The sequence below is a fragment of the Colobus angolensis genome, unplaced genomic scaffold, assembly GCF_000951035.1.
Source record: "Colobus angolensis palliatus isolate OR3802 unplaced genomic scaffold, Cang.pa_1.0 Scaffold82, whole genome shotgun sequence".
In the NCBI taxonomy this organism is placed as follows: domain Eukaryota; kingdom Metazoa; phylum Chordata; class Mammalia; order Primates; family Cercopithecidae; genus Colobus; species Colobus angolensis.
In genome coordinates, this window is record NW_012122043.1 from 2,016,423 (window position 1) to 2,035,673 (window position 19,251).

A 19,251-nucleotide genomic window follows, 5' to 3' on the forward strand; every position below is an offset into this window, starting at 1 on the left:
GCCAAGATGTGCCAGGATGTACTGTGGGGGGGACCATGTGTGACATGTACCCCACATTCAGGTGTCCTGGACTTTGCCATGTCGCTGCAGGTTTCTGTCCTGCAAACACAGGGATTCTATTTTCCCCATTTCTCATTTTTTGAAAAGGTGGGGAAAAGCGTATGGTGCGTTTCTAATTGTGCAACTGGCCTGTGGCAGAAGATGACTGCCTTTTGCTAATGCACTGATAAGAACTGCACCCTCCCTCCACTGCAGACCCTTTTCCAGAGTCACTTCGGGCTCCCTGTGTGCACGGCCTGCCCTCCTTCCGCTCACACTTCTGGTACCGTGAGCTGCGGAACACCTTCATTGATGATGTGACCTCAGACCCACTCCTTAATGTCACCGTCCCCAGCCAACCAGCATGGTGGGCGGGACCTGCAACAGCTTACAGTGGCTTGGCTCTGCCCAGAAATGATTGCAAACCTCATAAAGATGTTCCACCCGCATTGCCAAGACAATCTTAAGTCAAAAGAACAAAGCTGGAGGCATCACGCTACCTGACTTCAAACTGTACTACGAGGCTACAGTAACCAAAACAGCATGGTACTGGTACCAAAACAGAGATATAGACCAATGGAACAGAACAGAGCCCTCAGAAATAATACCACACATCTACAGCCATCTGATCTTTGACAAACCTGAGAAAAACAAGAAATGGGGAAAGGATTCCCTATTTAATAAATGGTGCTGGGAAAATTGGCTAGCCATAAGTAGAAAGCTGAAACTGGATCCTTTCCTTACTCCTTATACGAAAATTAATTCAAGATGGATTAGAGACTTAAATGTTAGACCTAAAACCATAAAAACTCTAGAAGAAAACCTAGGTAATACCATTCAGGACATAGGCATGGGCAAGGACTTCATGTCTAAAATACCAAAAGCAACAAAAGCCAAAATTGACAAATGGGACCTCATTAAACTAAAGAGCTTCTGCACAGCAAAAGAAACTACCATCAGAGGGAACAGACAACCTACAGAATGGGAGAAAATTTTTGCAATCTACTCATCTGACAAAGGGCTAATATCCAGAATCTACAAAGAACTCAAACAAATTTACAAGAAAAAAAAACAAACAACTCCATCAAAAAGTGGGCAAAGGTATGAACACATATTTCTCAAAAGAAGACATTCATACAGCCAACACGCACATGAAAAAATGCTCGTCATCACTGGCCATCAGAGAAATGCAAATCAAAAGCACAATGAGATACCATCTCACACCAGTTAGAATGCCAATCATTAAAAAGTTAGGAAACAACAGGTGCTGGAGAGGATGTGGAGAAATAGGAACACTTTTACACTGTTGGTGGGATTGTAAACTGGTTCAACCATTGTGGAAAACAGTATGGTGATTCCTCAAGGATCTAGAACTAGAAATACCATATGACCCAGCCATCCCATTACTGGGTATATACCCAAAGGATTATAAATCATGCTGCTATAAAGACACATACACACGTATGTTTATTGTGGCACTATTCACAATAGCAAAGACTTGGAATCAACCCAAATGTCCATTAGTGACAGACTGGATTAAGAAAATGTGGCACATATACACCATGGAATACTATGCAGCCATAAAAAAGGATGAGTTCGTGTCCTTTGTAGGGACATGGATGCAGCTGGAAACCATCATTCTCATCAAACTATGGCAAGAACAGAAAACCAAACACTACATGTTCTCACTCATAGGTGGGAACTGAACAATGAGATCACTTGGACTCTGGAAGGGGAACATCACACACTGGGGCCTATTATTGGGGGGGAAGGATGGCATTGGGAGTTATACCTGATGTAAATGACGAGTTGATGGGTGCTGACGAGTTAATGGGTGCAGCACACCAACATGGCACCAGCATACATATGTACCAAACCTGTATGTTGTGCACATGTACCTCAGAACTTAAAGTATATTTATAAAAAAAAAAAAAAAGGATGTTCCACCAAACTCGCAGTAAAGAGCCCCACACAGCCAGCCCACCACACAGCCATGCCAGGGCAGGCAGAGCAAAGACAATGGGCTTAACTGGCTGCCTGAAAACATCAAGGTTTGGTTTTATTTGATTTGTTTTGCAAAAATCTATCAAACCACGTGACTGTGAACACACTGCTGGGCTTTCCAGATCATGGGGGCAGCTTTGCACAAGTCCTCCAGCTTAGGCATCGTGAAAAGGTAAGTCTGCCTTTCCGCAGCAGGTTCACTGGGAGGGATCAACTGTATGAAAGTAAAATCATGCATGTCAGGTATATTTCAAGATGTTTCCAGCATCGTCGCTTAGAGCTGCCAGGTCCTGGAAGTAACCTGGGCATGTACCGCAGAGATTTGCCACTTAGAGTTGCGAGGTCCTGGAAACCTGGGCACGCACCCGCAGGAGACTCGCCACCTAGAACCGCGAAGTCCTGTAAGTAACCCGGGCACGCATCCACAGGAGATTCACCGCTTAGACGCTTAGAGCTGTGAGGTCCTGGAAACCCGGGCACGCATCCGCAGAGACTCGCCCAATGCATGTGGGTGTGTACACACAATTGAGCAGGGCCCCACGGGGGTGCGACGGTGTCTGGAGACCATTTGGGTCGTCTAGACTGGAGAGTGCTCCTGAGCATCGTGGGTGGAGACCGGAGATGCTGCCGAACGCCCCGCAGGGCACAGGACGGCCCCCCCACAGAGATTTGTTCCACCCCAAGTGTCTACAGTGCTGAGGCCGAGAAACCCTGTACTAAGGTTTATCAGCTGTCAGAAATGTCAGAAGACAAAATGACAACACATCGGCTTATAGATCAAATTGGCTTTTATTCAGTGTTCATGAATCGGGGCAGCCTCCCTTCTACAAAACAGAATGAGAGCTCCCACGGGGCAATGGCAGAACAGCAGTTTCGTAAGGTGGGAACAAAGAATCAGAACAAGAGGCAGACGGCAACGACTTTTTGTGTAACGGGTAGAGCAGAGGAGACGTACATATCACCCTGACCCAGGTAGACTGGAATCTCCTGTTTTCAGGAAGTACTGGTCTGCTTGGGGCCTGTCTGCTTCTTTAAAGTTTCAGTTTCATTATGTGGCATTGAGCATGAGTGCCTTCATTTTGGTTTGATCCAGTCTGTTGGGGCCTCATGCGGAAGCTCTGTCCACAATGATGACCAACCCCACTCCAATATTTTTCCTAAAAAAGAGTGGATAAGTCTAATAGATATTGACCTGGCAGATGTCCAGAATGTATCCTTGAATGAGAAAATGCAGCCATGGATGAATGTGTGTGGTCTGATCTGCCTGCAGTGCTCTGCCTGGCCCAGGGGGGAAGGGGACAGGATCTGTCCACACTGGGCCATTAGCACTGAGCATTTGCTCAGAGAGGGGACCTGGAGGGGAAATGAGAGGCAATTGTCTTTTTTTCATTAAAAAAAAAAAAAAAAAAATATATATATATATATATCCTTTTGCAGTGTGTACAATCATTTGACCTGCCTGTGAGGTGAGTGGCTGGCATCTCCCTGGGAGCAGAACAGGGGTCAAGGTTCTGCCTTCAAGGCCAGTGGGCTGGAGAGTTGCCTCCCAGCCATCCAGAGTGATTCAGCACACATTTCAAAGGCATCTCCATCCCTTTAATTTCGAGATGCGGTTATTGGCCCAGCAAGCGTCTCTGACTCCCCACCCTGTGGGCTCACAATACCTGCTTCTGGGATGAATCAACGAATCTAGGACAAGCAACCAGAAGTGAAACAGGCAACCTGCTCTTTTATCTCCCCGTTTCCAACAACATCAGGGAGGGGAGAGCCAAAAAGTTAGAGGGAGGAGGGCAATGGGCTGGTGCCCGACTCCCAGCAGAGACCCTCAAAGACTGCAGAGCCCAGGGGGCCCCCAATGGCAGTATGACGGGGCTACACCGCCCGGATGCCTCAGCCAGGCTGAGAAACACACTGAGCCCTGGTTCCCATAAATTCGGCTTTTATGTGGCGGTGAATAGGGGTGAACAATGGATCTATTGCAGGCTGCACAGAATTGGCCCAGCCTGGGTCTCCCTCCCGCAATTAGGAGCCTTGGCATGGCAGGGTTCTGGAGCCCCTGGCCTGCCTGTAAGCCTCATAAACACCACCGGCTGCTTGAATTTGTGGGAGGAGATGCCGCCATCCCATGGGGTCTGTTGCTGGCCAGACCCCTTCCCTGGCACAGGAGGAAGTTCTCTGGCCTCCCCAGCTGCCTGCAACCTAGACGGTGGCTACTGCACCATTCGCATTGCTGTGGGCTCAGGCTTGGCCCATGGCTTTGGGTCATGTCTTCCGGGTTCCCTCAGGATGGGACCCCCTTCTCCCCTTCCACACAGTGGCTCCCGCTGTTCAAACCCTTTTCCTCCTGCTGGTATCGGGGGCATCACATCCAGTGGGGGCTGGGAGTACAGAGGAATCGCAGCCTCACCCTGCACTTCCTGAGCCCAGGGCCTCACCGGCTCATCTGTACCCACTCAGCCCCCAGCCCTCTGCACCTACAGCACGGGATCAGTGTTGCGGTCCCACCCTCCACAATGCCCACCCCAGCTCCTGGAAGCACCCACTCCCACCTCTGCTAGGTGTTCTCCTAGTCTTCACCTACATGCCGTATTTCCAAAGAACAGCTTTACTGGCATTAATTTTATGTGTCAACTGGGCAAGTCTGTGGTACCCAGTTGTTTAGCCAAACCCCAGTCTAGATGTCAATGCGAAGGCATTTTAAAAATGAGATTGGCCAGGCGTGGTGGCTCACGCCTGTAATCCCAGCACTTTGGGAGGCTCAGGTGGGCAGATCATGAGGTCAGGAGATCGAAACCAGCCTGGCCAACATGGTCAAACCCCATCTCTACTAAAAATACAAAAATTAACTGGACGCGGTGGCACATGCCTGTAACCCCAGCTACTCAGGAGGCTGAGGCAGGAGAATCTCTTGAATCAGGGAGTCAGAGGTTGCAGCGAGCTGAGATCACACCACTGTACTCCAGCCTGGGCGACAGAGCAAGACTCTGTCTAAAAAAAAAAAAAAAAAAAAGAGAGAGAGAGATTAACATTTATATCAGTTGACTGATTAAAACAGATCACTCTTTATAATGGGAGTGGCCCTCATCCAATTACTTGAAGGCTTTCAGAGAAAAGACTGAATTTCCCCAGAGAAGGAATTCTGCCTCCAAACAGTCTTTAGACCCAAGATGGCAACATCAGCTCATCTCTGGGTCTCTAGCTTGCTACCTGCTCTAGGGACTTTGAGTTTGCCAGCCTCCATGATGGCATGGATTAGTTCCTTAAATAAGTCTCTCTCTCTCTCCACACACACACATATCCTATTGATATTCTGTTGGTTCTGTTTCTTTGGAAAACCCTGACGAACACACATCTCCAGTGAAGGGAGCCTCTGCAATGGTCCCCACTGACCTCTGGCTCCTGGTGTTCACACCCTTGTGTAATTCTCTCCCCTTGAGTGAGGGCAGGGCCTCATGATGGCTCAATTGTGTGGAGTATGGCAAATGTAATGGGTTACAAAAATACTTCCATCTTGCTCTCCCTCGCTTGTCTCTGTCTGAAGTCAGAACCTTCACTCTGGGAGAGGTAGCGGACCCGATGGGAGCTGCCCTATGGAGAGACCATGTGGCAAGGAGGCCACCAGGCATTAGGGATCTAAATCCTGGTAACAGGCATGTGAGTGAAGCGCATTTTTCCCCAGTTGGGCCTTCAGGTGACTGTCTCCAGTCGATAACTTGCACCAAGTCAGAAGACCCAGCGGTCCTGTGCCTGGATTCCTGACCCACTCGTGAAATAATAAATATTTGTGGTTTGGGGTCTGTTATCTTGAGCCAATGTGTTTTGGGAGTAATTTGTTACTCTGAAACAGGTAAATAATGTACCGCTCTCTCTTTGTCATCTTAGACCTTATCTGTTGAATTGTTGCTGTCTCACACTAATTTTCCTTTCCTCTTCTTCCCAATATAGCCATGTCATGGTTTGGGTTAAATCAATATTCATGCCTCATGGGATCATGATCATGTAATTAAAATGTAACACTGAGCTAGGTAGTGCATTCTAATGGTATTTCTTTCTCTGCACATTTTTATTTTCCTGGAGTTAGTTATTGCCTTGCTTTTATTTAAAAACAAAAAGTTAGCTTTCGATGTGCCTATTTATATTCCAAATGTTCTAACACAAGTCTTAAATGCCAGCAATACATTTTCAAATGCTGAAATACACCAGACAATCCATTGTTTCCATTTTCCTTTTCTCTTGGCAGTTTCCCTCTTTGGACCTTTGCCCCTTCCTCTGGAGTCTTGATTTTCTGGACCCGAGTTGCACCTGCCAGTCTGAGAGACTTCCTTCACTTCTCTTCTGAGTTGTGCAACCTATTTTCTGTATCCCATAGTTTCTCTGTACACTAGGTCACCCAAACACAGTTCTAGTAGCGTCTTAAGAAAGGGAACATGGGAAATAAAACGTTGAGTCCTGGTCAGTCTGAAAATACCCTTTTCAACCCACTTTTTAGGCGTGATATTCTAGAATTTTCCTGAAGTACTCGACTCAGGGCATCTTGCCATATGTTCCAGCTTCCAGGGTGACCATAAAGGGATCTGATGCCTTTTGAGTTCCTGCCCTTTTTATGCGAACTGTCCTTGCAAGTTGGACACCTGAAAGTTTTATTTGGTTTCCAGTGTCCTGAAATGTCCAAAGCTGTGCCTTCTTGTGGGTTTTTTCCTCTGCTGGCCTCTCCCAGAGTGAGGGTTCTGACTTCAGAGACAGAACAAGAGTAAAAGGAAGAGAGGAAAAGGGCAGAGAGTGAGTCTGGTCATCAGAGACGCTCTTCTCCTTCACTGGGAGGAGGCTTGCTGTATTTTCATGATTGCTGTGGACATTGGTTCTGCTGAGTTGAACCTCTAATGTTTCTACTTGTCTCAGCAATTTTCCATATTTTTGTCTTTTTGTTCTATTTTACGAGAAACTTTTATCTTCCTACCTTTCTGCTAACTTTTAAATTTTAGATTATTGCATTTTCAGTTGCCAGTAATGTTCCTTGTTTCAGAATGCAGCTTTCATTGTGGCCTCCTGTTTTGTTTCATGAACAGAACGCCTGTCTAACCCCAATGCTGTCTCAGCCAATGCTGTCTAATGCCAATGCTTTCTAACCCCGATCCTGCCACCGTGTTTCCCCCGTCCTCCCTAAACGCAGACTTGTACCTTGAACCTCGTGGATATCACTGAAGCTGATGCCACATGCCAGGAGCTTCCTGGACACAATCCTATCATTTTACTCTTCTCAGATACGGAAGCTGAGGTACGGAGATAGTGAGTGTCCTGCCCAGTCACACAGCCTATCACAGCCGGGGCCAGACTCACCGGCAGGGATCCCTTCCAAGCCTGGGATGTGAGCCAGCCTAGGAGGCTCAGCCCCTACCTCCCTGCACATCCGTCTGGTGCCTCTCACGCATCTTCTTGGTGGGGTAGAAGAACCGTTGCAATTCTCCCTGCAAGGATCCTTCTGAGCCCCCCTCTCCTCGAGGCTCACGCCCCACCCCACCAGAGTACAAGTCCTTCTACCCACCCCAGTTAGGGGCAGGCCCAGAGCTGTGACCCGTGGAAGTGTCCCAGGCCTCTGAGAGGTGGCAGTGATTCCTCTCAGAAGCATCACAGGGTTGGGAAGAACCCCTGAGTCCCAATCTCCATTGGCCACTGCAGGGCCTCGTGTGTCACTGCCTGGGAGGTGGTGATATGAGCTGCAGATGGTGAGGTCTGACAACAACGAGGCTCATCTTTGTTGAGGGCTTCCTGTGTGCCAGGGACCCCTCCTCTTCAGTTTCCTTCATAACCCAGGGTCACCAACACTTAACAGATGGGGAAACTGAGGCACAGAAGTGTTAAGTAACTTGCCCAGGGTCCCACAGCTAGTAAGAGGCAGAGCCAGAAGCCAAGATGCTCTCACATGAGACACCTGTGGCCTAAGCGCAACTCAGGGGCTGAAGTGGCAGTAGCTGGGAAGGATCTGGCCAGAAGTGGGAGGGTGCTCTGGCAAAGTCCCAGCCCAGGGCTCCTTCCACCCCTACGTCCTGGGGCCTCGGAGTCAGGTGCAGAGGGCTCCTACCACCCCTGCATTCTGGGGCCTCGGAGTCAGGTGCAGAGGGCTCCTACCACCCCTGTGTTCTGGGGGCTTAGAGACAGGCGCGGTTTTCCAGGATGTGGGCTCTGAGTGGGCAGGAGTGATGCAGCCTGGGTGGAGTGAGCCTGCCAATTTGTCATCTGCTTGCCAGACCCAAGGAGCTGGCCTGAGATCTCACAAGAAATCAGGGCACTCCAAGATCCTGAACTGGAAATGGTTTAGAGCACTTCTTTGGGTCTGGCTGAGTTACCCCAGTGGGAAAATGGCCTGGGAGGGCTGGGTTTGAGGGGCTGGGGTCAAAGTTGGAGAGTGTCTCTCCCAGAGGAGGGACCTAGCTGGGGCGGGGGAACCTCCAGAGCTCTCATCCATCGGGTTTTCACCCCTCTGAGCCTCCATTCTCATCTGCAAGGTGGGACCAGTCAGTGCACGGCCCCAGGAGCTGGGCAACAGATCTGGATAGGACGCCTGGACCCCCACCCCTTACCTGCAGGCAGCGCAGCACCGCAAGTGCCCCAGGGAGCTTGCAGCCCCGCCTCGCCTCCCCACCTCACCGGCCCACCCACTGGGATCTGTGGCCTTGGGCAGAGGCTGCCTGCCCAGGGCTGCCCCCTGCTGGTTCTGGTGTGCTGGTGCACTTCCGCCCCTGTTCCAGACTTTCTGTTTCCTGAAAGCCCAGATAATCACAACCTGGAAAGACCTTAGCAAGAGTCTGACCCAGCCCCTCCTTCCCCCGGGGGAGATAGGGAGGGGTGGAGGTGGTCTCAGTCGGCCCAGGTGTCTGCTGACTGCGAGTCCACTGAGCTCTCTCCAAAGGTCGAGATGTCTGTCACCAGGCGGGGGCCACCTCCCTTGCACACCCTGGTTTTCTGTGTCTCCAGGCATCCTGCCCTGGACTGAGACCCATATCGGCAGGTTCAGGAGGGGATGGCAAGAGCCAGTGGGCACACAGGGCGACTGTGGGGATGGGCAGGGGACGTGTGTCCAGTGACAGAGGATGACGGTGTCCTTCCGGGCTGGGTCTGGAACTAGCCCTTCCTCACCTGTGTTCCTCGGGAATCTGTTTCCAGGGTGTAAACTAACACAGGGAGAAAAGTTTGTCTTGGACAAATCCAGATGGGTTGTGTGATAGGAATTTCTTCTTTTTTGGAGAACCCCAATGCCCCTTTGCTAAATGTCCAGGGTGGGTGGTCTCACCTCAAGGGCTGCCCATGAGCCTCAGCCTTGTGCTTGGCCAGCTGTGAAGGAGGCAAGCAGCTGGGACAAGAGCACCTCCCTTCCCTTCCAACCGAGTCCTTACGGGCTCCTCTGCCTTCTCCTCTTCCTGGAAGCAGGCATCCTGGCCCCGTGGTCGAGGACTCAGAGTGTGAGCAAATTTAGAATCAAGTACCCCTGATAAGCTGCTGCAGTTGTCTTGCCACTGTTCGTCTTTGAGAACCATGGCTTAGAGAGCCCCCTGGGCGTTCTTATGGACAGACACCTGGATGAATGGAGCCCCAGACCCCTGCACCGCAGTGAGGAAGCAGCAGCACTCGCAGGGTTGGCCTTCAGGACGGGCCGCACACTTTCGTCTGGGAGGCCTCTGGAGATACCAGTAACCCTCAGTCCCAGGACTCTCGGAGGACCAGGGCATCCGTGCAGAAGCTCGGACCCCGCCCGGGCCTTCTCAGTGGGCCGCTGTACAGGGCATCGGTGCAGAAGCTCGGACCCCGCCCGGGCCTTCTCAGTGGGCCACTGTACAGGGCATCCGTGCAGAAGCTCGGACCCCGCCCGGGCCTTCTCAGTGGGCCGCTGTACAGGTAACAGAGGGGCACACCTGGAGTGTCTTGGAAGAGGCAGGGCCCTGACACTGGGCTCATTACCCCTCTCCAGCCTTTGCTGTGCACTCTGGGCAGGTGCCTTGCCTTGCAGAGCCTGTTTCCTCTCCAGAGAGATGCGGACGATGAGAACAGCACTGACCCTTCGGGGAGCCGAGGACTTCAGGGGACAGTCTTCGGAGGGGTGTGGCACAGAGCAGCTGCTGGGGACATGAGCTGGAATGGTGCAGACCTTTCTCACCAAGAGGTGATGTTGTGGTGGGAAGAGGTCACCCTCCAGGGACGGGTCACCCAAAGCAAGTATCTGCCTACTTGATCAAACAAGGACGTAACTCATGGCCTTCCGAGGGTCACGCTGTGCCTTCTGGCAGGCAGGTCTCTTGTGTTCTATCTTTGGCTTGGCTCTGGGTCCCCGTTGGAGCTGGCCCGTGTGTCCCCAGAGACCTGTGTGTCAGGAGGACTGAGGGATGCATGGAGAGGGGTAACTCCCTGTCCACCTCACTCCTCATGGTCCCTCTGACTCCAGCCTCAGCTGTAGCAACGCACTCCGCCCAGGCCTCACCTGCCCTGCGGCACAGTCCTCAACTCACCTGCAGCCCCTGCTCCTACTTCCTGCTTCCTCCCTGACTTCTATGAGATCACTGCTTTGGAAGCCTGCAGGAACCCTGTGAGCACCCCAAACCTGAAGTGGGGGAGCTTATCCCACGGGGCAACCCCCAGCCAGTAGAGATGGGAGATGGTGGAGTGGATACACATGCCTCCTTCTAGGCTGAGGATCAGAAGCCCCGGGACATGCCCCCGCTGCCCGAAGCAGCAGCAGCAAGACCGCGACTCACCCTGTTTCTCCTTCCCTGCGGTCTTGCTCCCAGTACTGCATTCCCACTGCCTGGGTCCCTTCCCAGATAGAGCACATGCCCATGCAACAAACCACACATGCCACACACATGCACAAAGATACACATACGCACATGCCACACACCCCCACATACATGCACATGCCACACACACATGCACACGGACACATACATGCATACACCACACACATGCACATGTCACACACCCCACACACATGCACACGGACACACCCCACACACATAGCACACACCACACACATGCACACGGACACACACATGCACACACCACACACATGCCATACACCCCCACATACATGCATACGTCACACACATGCACATGGACACACACCCCACACATGCCACACACATGCATACACACACCCCACACACATAGCACATACCACACACATGCACACGGACACACACATGCACATGCCACACACACCCCACATGCATGCACATGCCACACACATGTACACACCATACACATACACATGCCACACACCCCACACATGCCACACACATGCACACGGACACACACAAACATAGCACGCACCACACACATACACACAAACACAGTACACACACACCCCACCCCCATCTCACACCCATCCGCATAGCACACACCACACACGTGCACACACAGTACACACACACCCGACACACACCTCCACCACACACAACCTACACTCCACCCACAGAGCACACAGCACACACATTCAGGCCCACACACACACACACAATACACAGACATACACCCATGCACATGCCACACCCACACATTCCACACATGCATCCAGCACACAAACACAAATACACATGAACACACGCGTGCACAGACATACACACACCACCCCGCACGTGGATACGCGCACACACACACACATTCTTCAGGCTAAGACAACACTGGCTAAATGTTGATGCAGTTCGGGTGTGGCTGTTGGAGGCTCTGGGTCCTCTGGAAAGAGGAAGATGAGCGCGCACCTCCCGCCTCCTGTCGCTCCAAGGCTGTGGGGGCCGTGGGCCCTTCCCTTTCCCGGGTCCCTTTCCTCCCATGCAGTCAGGCCAGGCCACGCCAGCCCAGCCCTGTGCCCGTGGAGATCCTTCCTGCTTCAAGGCGCTGGGGCCCTGGCTGGTCTCTCCGGTGATGTTTCCACCAAGCGCCAGGCCCTCAGGTGCCTGTGTCATGCCACGTGGAGTGTGGGTCCTGTCATGGGATTCAGGCACTTGTTACAGCCCACCTGGAAAGCTGGTGCTTCTCTCCCCGAGTCATGGGAGGGCTCCCTCTGCCCTGTGTCCCCATCCCTGGCTCCAAGTTCGAGAGAAGGAGGCTCTGCCCTGCCTGCCTCTCTGGCTCTATCAGCTTCTCTCTGTGATGAGCCCAGCCCAGGCGAGTTCCAGACAGCCATGAGTCCCTGGACCATGAGCCCCTCAGCTGACAGGGAGGTTCAGGACTGCAGCCCATCTGCTCACATTGTGTAATGACCATGACCCTAGAGTTCCAGGGGGAAGCATCTCAGAAAAGACCCTCGTGGGCATGGGGAGCTGCCTGCCTTGCCCCCAGGGCTGGGGCCACGTGGGTGGTCAGGAGCCTGGAGCCCCTTCTCCCCGCCAGCCTATACTCAAAGCCTTGGCTTTTGGCCAGACCTGGGCGTGGAACCAGAGGCCAGGCGGGTCCACATGCTTCTGTCCTGCACAGGGTTGCCAGACTTGGCAAAAAAAAAAAAAAGAAAGAAAAAGAAAGAAAAACAGGTAAAATTGGAATTTCAGTTAAACAAGGATACTTACCAGTATAAATATGTCCCTGGCAATATTTGGGACACAGTTATACTTTAAAAAGTATTCATTGATTTTTTTTTTTTTTTTTGAGACGGAGTCTCGCTCTGCTGCCCAGGCTGGGGTGCAGTGGCCGGATCTCAGCTCACTGCAAGCTCTGCCTCCCGGGTTTACGCCATTCTCCAGCCTCAGCCTCCCGAGTAGCTGGGACTACAGGCGCCCGCCACGTCGCCCGGCTAGTTTTTTGTATTTTTTAGTAGAGACGGGGTTTCACCGTTCATTGATTATTTGAAATTTGCATCTAACATGGCATCCCATATTTTTTTCAGGACAACTAGGGTCCCAAAGGCCCCCCACAGCCCCAGCCCCACTCGACCCCAGGCCAGGTTCCCCTTTGTTTCAGAAGAAGCCCCTCAGGCCCTGAACTGGGGCCTGGTCAAGAATTCTGAGTTGGTTAAAGGAAGGAATTATATCTTTTTTAAAAAGAAGAACCAAACGGGCCTTAAACAATTTAGCTTTCAAATCTGCCATCTTTATGGGACAGTCTTGTGACACGGTGGGGGGCTTTTCTCTGACCATCTCCTGCCCTTCATGGCACCCCAGGAGGCCCAGCCGTGCAGAATCTGGTAAGAACAGCGCCCCTGGAGTGCATCTCCGCCACTCCTCCTCCTCATTCCCAGCTTGGTTTCCTGAGAATGAAGCCTTCGGATGTCCACGCTCTGCAATCTGAAGTCAGGTCTGGCTGGACTTTCACTACTTCGGTTCTAATTTTTCAAAGCCCTCACACCCACATCTAACTGGACAGTTTTTAGCGACTTTCACGGTAAGTAGGCCTCTCCAAGTCAACTTAGTTTTGATCCAAAAAGCTCTTTCTTTTCATGTTCATTCGAATTCTAGACATTTAGCTATTTTATTAAAATAACAAGGACAATCGGCACCGGTGGGGTTGGGAACTCACGTAGGTGACTGTCAGGGGCGCCCTTATCCTCACCCCTTGGGTATCTGGGCTCTGTCCTCGGGTTTATGGAGGGGGCAGAAGACAGCAGCTGAGAAGCAAGTGGGCAGTGAGGGTGGGGAGGGCCATCCACGTTCCCTGTGGCTCAGCGAGGACAGCAGGGTGGCCGGCCTGCAGGCATGGTGGACTCTGACACTGACCGCTTGGGAGGACTTGGACTAGGCACTAACATAGGCTCAGAGGGGAGGCAGGCAGGACACAGCCAGGCAGGTCTCATCCTTGCTGAGACCAAAGACACGGGTCGGGGTATAGGGGGGCTGGGTGGGCTGTGAGGAGGAGGCAACGTCCCCCACTGAGACTGAGGATGCCAAGGACACAGGACAGGGTGACAGGGGCTGGGATGGGCTGTGAGGAGGCTGTGTCACCTGCTGGGACTGAGGACAATGAGGATACAGGACAGGGTGACAGGGGCTGGGGTGGGCTGCCGAGGAGGCTGTCTGAGGGTCCTGGGCTCGGGGAGGGGGGACAGGTTCCAGGCAGCGAGCAGAGCCCCAGTGCTGAAGCAGGGGGCACGTTCCTAGGGCCCTGATGGCGGGCTGGCGAGAGAGGACCTGGAAAGCGAGTCAGCAGCAGGAGCCTGGGCTCTGAGGCCGGATGTGGGAACAGCGTGGACTTTCCGGAAGCCTCCCTGGCAGCCGAGGGGAGGGTGGTTTGAATATAGTCTGTCCGCTCCAGAACACAAGTCCAAGTCTGGTCACCGTGATGGCAGTGTCGTGATGGGGCCTTTGAGAGGGCTTTGTCTGTGAAGAGGGGCTGGTTCTTCCTGTCGGGAGTGGGTTGACCCTCTCGGTAGCAGGGCTGTTATAAAGGCAAGCTCAGCTTCCTCTCGCTGCGGGGCCCTTCTGATTCCCAGCCATGCTGTGGAGCAGCATGAGGCCCTCCCACGAGGTGGCTGCCCAGGCTTGGACTCTCCAGCCTCCAGAAGCGTGAGCTGAACAAACCCCTGTCCTTTATAAATGCCCAGTCTGTGGCATTCACTGAAGACCAAGACAAGGGGACAGGGAGGAACACGGAGGAGACACAGCCCTCCGGAGCCCATGTCCGGGCCGACTGTGTCTTTAGGACTCTAAATCATGAGCAAGAGTCTGTGCTTGGCCTGCTCCTCCAGGAAACAGGCGGGCTGGGCACAAGCCTGGGCAACCCCTGGCTCAGTGACACCCGCAATAGCCCAGGCTTGGTGTTCCCAAGCTGGACAGCAGGGGGCACCAGAGACCGCCTGATGGCTGCACTGCCAGCGGCACCTGCAGCCCAACTCTGCCTAGTTGTCTTAGGACCCACCAGCGTCCCCCAAGACCGTCTTGTGCGTGTGAGCACGTTCTTGCCCCAGGCAGACGAGACTTCCAGAGGCCTCCGATGCATCCACGATGGGTGGGGACTGTGCGGAGCAGGGGCAGGAGCTGGGGCCGGGGAGCAGGGACCCTGCAGAGTCACCTGGAGAAATTTCAAACCGACGGAGACCTGGGCCCATTAAATCAGAATCTCACGTTAGGAGGCTGGAAATCCCGACTATTCAAAAGCTCCCAGGTGGTCCCAATGTGCCACCAGGGTTAAGAGCCACTGCTTGAGATGGTGGCCCTGGACCTGCCCAGCACCACCTAGAGACGTGTTGGAAATGCAGATTCCCAGCTCCCTGAAGCACTTGAATCAGAACTCTGAGTGAGAGGGGCCAGAAAGAGACCTGCATTTTAACAAGCACTACAGGAATCTGATGTCAGGCCCCTGGGGACTCTGACCCCCTCAGGCTGAGAACCGCTGCCCGTGCCTCGCTGCCCAAAGTGTGCTGGGGGACCAGTAGTATCCTCAGCTCTTGGGAGCTGGCTAGGCATACAGAGTCCAAGGCCCTCCACCTGTTGAATTAAACCTGCATTTTAACAGGACCCCTGGGGAATTCTACAGTTTGAGAACCATTGCTCTAGGGGCTGTCACTGAACAAGAACAATACACGCCTTGGTGTGCAAACCCCTACAGAGGGCATTCCGGGCGGGCTGCAAGAGAGCAGGTGAGAAAGGAATGATGGGTGAGTGGCCAGGGTGGCGCCCTCCAGGGTGCAGGGGAGCTGCTCCAGGGTGCAGGGGACCTCTGGGTAGAGCCAGGGAAGGCTGTGTCCAGGCCAACGAGGGACAGTGGCCCTGCAGGACCCAGGAAGTGTCTTCTGAAGAGAGCGTTCCTGCAGGACCCGGGAAGCGGGACAGTGCGTGGCCGTGGGGCAGTGGGAGTGGCAAGATGGACCAGGACGGCCAGACTGATCAGCAGCCCACAGCTGTTGGTGGTGCTGGGTGGTTTCTTTCTAAGATATTTTTTCCTTACATAAACATAATCAATTAAGGAACATACATATACCCAGAATGAAGAAGAACCACATCTATATGCCCATAGGTTCACCGTCCAACACCATCACTGCTTACTACTTCTAGAATTTTTCCACGTATAGTCTTTTATTCAGTCATTATAAAGATACGGTACATGCTATCATATCATCTTTCCTAACGTCGTAGGCGTATTTTCACATCATCTTTAGACATGTGCTTATTAACAGAAAGATGATGGGTCCGTCCTCTCTGGTGACCCCATCACGGTCAGAGGCTGCGGCAGGGCCTGGCTCACCCTCATGCTCCTGCCCTCTGCATCTGGCTCCCACCTTCCCTTCTGGATGCAGAGGTCCTGGGCCCACCGCCTGAAGGGGTGGCCTGCCCCTCCACACCTGTGGGCGTTTCTCGTTAGGTGGAAGGAGAGACTTGAGAAAAGAAATGAGACACAGAGACAAAGTATAGAGAAAGAAAAAGTAGATCCAGGGGACCGGCGCTCAGCATACAGAGGACGCATGCCGGCACCGGTCTCTGAGTTCCCTAGTATTTATTGATAATTATCTTTACCATCTTAAAGATAAGGGAGTGACAGGATAATAGGATCATTGTAGGGAGAAAATTAGCAGTAAGACATATGAATAAAGATCTCTGTGACATGAGTAAGTTTAAAGGAAAATGCTGTGCCTTGATATGCATATGCAAACATCTCCATAAACCATTTAGCAACATAGCGCCAGCAAGTCCCACCGCCCTAAGGCGGTTTTCTCCTTTCTCAGTAAACAGAGCATACAATCGGGTTTTACACCGAGATGTTCCATTGCCCAGGGACGGGCAGGAGACAGATGCTTTTCTGTATCTCAACTGCGAACAACCGCCAAGAGGCCTTCTTTCCTCTCTACTAGTCCTCCTCAGCACAGACCCTTCCCGGGTGTCAGGCTGGGGGACGCTCAGGTCTTTCCCTTCCCACGAGGCTGTATTTCAGACTATCACATGGGGAGAAACCTTGGACAATACCTAGCTTTCCTAGGCAAAGGTCCCTGCAACCTTTGGCAGTGTACGTGTCCCTGGGTACTTGAGATTAAGAGAATGATGATGACTTTTAACCAGCAAGCTGCCTTCAGGCACTTGTTTAACAAGGCACATCCTGCACAGCCCAAAATCCATTAAACCTTGAGTCACCACAGCACATGTCTCTTGCAAGGACAAGGTTGGGGGTAGGGTCACAGATTAACAGCATCTCAAATACAGAACAAAATGGAGTCTCTTATGTCTACTTCTTTCTATATAGGCACAGTAACCGTCTGATCTTTCTTTCTTTTCCCCACAACCGCCGATGCTGGGCCATGCATTTTCATACAGAGCCTCCCAGACTGTTTTCTGGCTTGCCCTCCCAGGCCCTCCCTTCCTCAGCACCTTCCACAGTCGTGGAAGGTCCATTCCCGTAGCAAGCTCACTCCGTCTCTGGCCACAGTCCCCCCGACCCGGCTGGACACAGTATTGGTGCTGGGAGAGGGGCCCAGGGATGGGAACGTTCAGGGTGGAATCTGGAATTGGATCTCTGGCTTGAGTAGATGGAAGACTTCAGTGGCTCCGTTTCCCGTGGAACTGCTGCCCGCCCAGTGCAAAACAGACCGATAGAGGGCAGGACTTTGGGTGACCAAGCAGCTGATGCCACCATAGAAATAAGGACTGTGGGCTTGGTTGGTAGCTGGAAAAGTGTGCTGTCGAATCTGGGAAAAGAAAATCATGAGCTCAGAGCTTAAATTCCCAGCTCAGGGGGCAGATAAGGAACCAGAGAGCTTCTGTGCTGTGCAGGGAAGGGCGACAAGCAGGCCTGGGTGCTTGCCTCGGCACCTGGATTTCAGAGGGGCCACTGCCCCTAAGCCCTATGTGCAAACAATCGGTTATGCTGAGCACCTGCTTCCTCCTGGGGGTCGGAGATCTGCACACGCACCAGGCAGAGGGGGCTGCACGACCAGCCCCGGGCGCTGAGGTTCTGAAGGGCTCCCCTCGTGAGGAGATTTCACGAGTGTCGACACGGCGTGGTGCTGGGGAATGGAGTGAGTCCTCCTAGGGCATCTTCCTGGTGAATCATTGACCCGGGTGCTCTTGGGAGCCCCCAATACAAGTGCCCTGTAAGAATCCATTGCCTCCTATAGCCACAGGCTCCAGATTTCTGAAAGGAAACCCAAAATCAAATCCGTGGGTAGCTGCCTTACAATCGGAATTAAATTAACCACCTCTTTGGGTATCTTCGGTTAAATGTATGGCATTATGCGGGAAAAAATAAGTCCTTAATCATTTGGTTGGGGGCATGTGGGCAGACTGTGATGAAGTTGGGGACCCTGAACTCCAGAACCATGGGACACATGGGTGAGGAGTTTCCCAGAGTCCTTACGGAGCCCCCAGGGTGGCCAGGCATGACAGGGGAGATTGCCACACCAAATTCGGCCCTGAATTCAGTGGCGTGGTGGGACCCCAAGGGGCAGTACCAGGAGGAGGCTGTACTTATTGGAGAGACAGGTGAACACAGGAACTGATGTGGTCAGTGGGACTGCTGTGTAGTCAGAATGGCCTGACCCGCAGAGACCCTGGGTGCCAGCTGCTGGTGTCCCAGGGTGGGGACAGCCTCCTGCCCACCTGCAGACTGACACTTCGGATCACAGGGAAGCTCCCGCCTGGAGACAGAAGTCCATCTTGACCTCATACTTCCTGCTGTGACTCTGCTCAATGGGCGTCCTGCAGGCGGGTCCTGCTGACCTGGGGCTCCTCCCGCCTGCTGGTTTAAGTGGAAACAGCGCTGGAATTATTCAGCTCCTTCTCACCAGGGAGGAAATCTCAGCCAGCCCCAGTATTGGACGTAGGATCTCTCCTTGTGGAGAGGAAACTGAATTTATTTCAAGTACCCATGCTGAATTCAGTCCTAACAATTTCAGAAATGGCCTAGCCAAGATGTTTTTCTCTCCGTTTGATCTTCGGATCAGATTTCCAGAAGCTGACACTCTGATTCTGCCTGCCAGCAGGGCGACAGGAGCCCACATCCTCCGGTGGGGATGAAATATTCAGTTTGACTGTTGGGGCAGGTGACGTGTCCTTCCTCATCTGCGGCCCTTCTATAAAGAGGACCCTTGAGCTGGCAGCAGAGCCCATCCAGGCAGCACGGCCGGCTGAGCAGAGACAAGGTAAGCTCTGGAGAGGCCAGGCAGAGTTGTGGGCGGGGTGTGTGCAATTTCTTAAGTCGTGGAAATTAAGGCCAATTGAGGCAGAGATTTCACCTCCAAATAGTGGTTTGAAACCACTGAAATGGAAATTGCTAGGAAAACCGTAAGAATTTTTTTTTTAATCCATG

The 19,251-nt window shown here is 52.6% G+C and overlaps 1 protein-coding gene across 1 annotated transcript in view; it reads left to right on the forward strand.

Moving 5' to 3' along the window:
• The first annotated feature begins 9,602 nt into the window (after window positions 1-9,602).
• Window positions 9,603-19,251, forward strand: part of OTOS (otospiralin) — an 11,471-nt gene continuing 1,822 nt past the window's right edge. Inside the window, exons 1-5 of the mRNA XM_011929645.1 lie at window positions 9,603-9,933; window positions 14,580-14,964; window positions 15,684-15,858; window positions 18,648-18,762; window positions 18,926-19,084. Of these exons, the coding sequence (XP_011785035.1) occupies window positions 9,603-9,933; window positions 14,580-14,964; window positions 15,684-15,858; window positions 18,648-18,762; window positions 18,926-19,084 (1,165 nt within the window). The remainder of the gene's footprint in view (window positions 9,934-14,579; window positions 14,965-15,683; window positions 15,859-18,647; window positions 18,763-18,925; window positions 19,085-19,251) is intronic.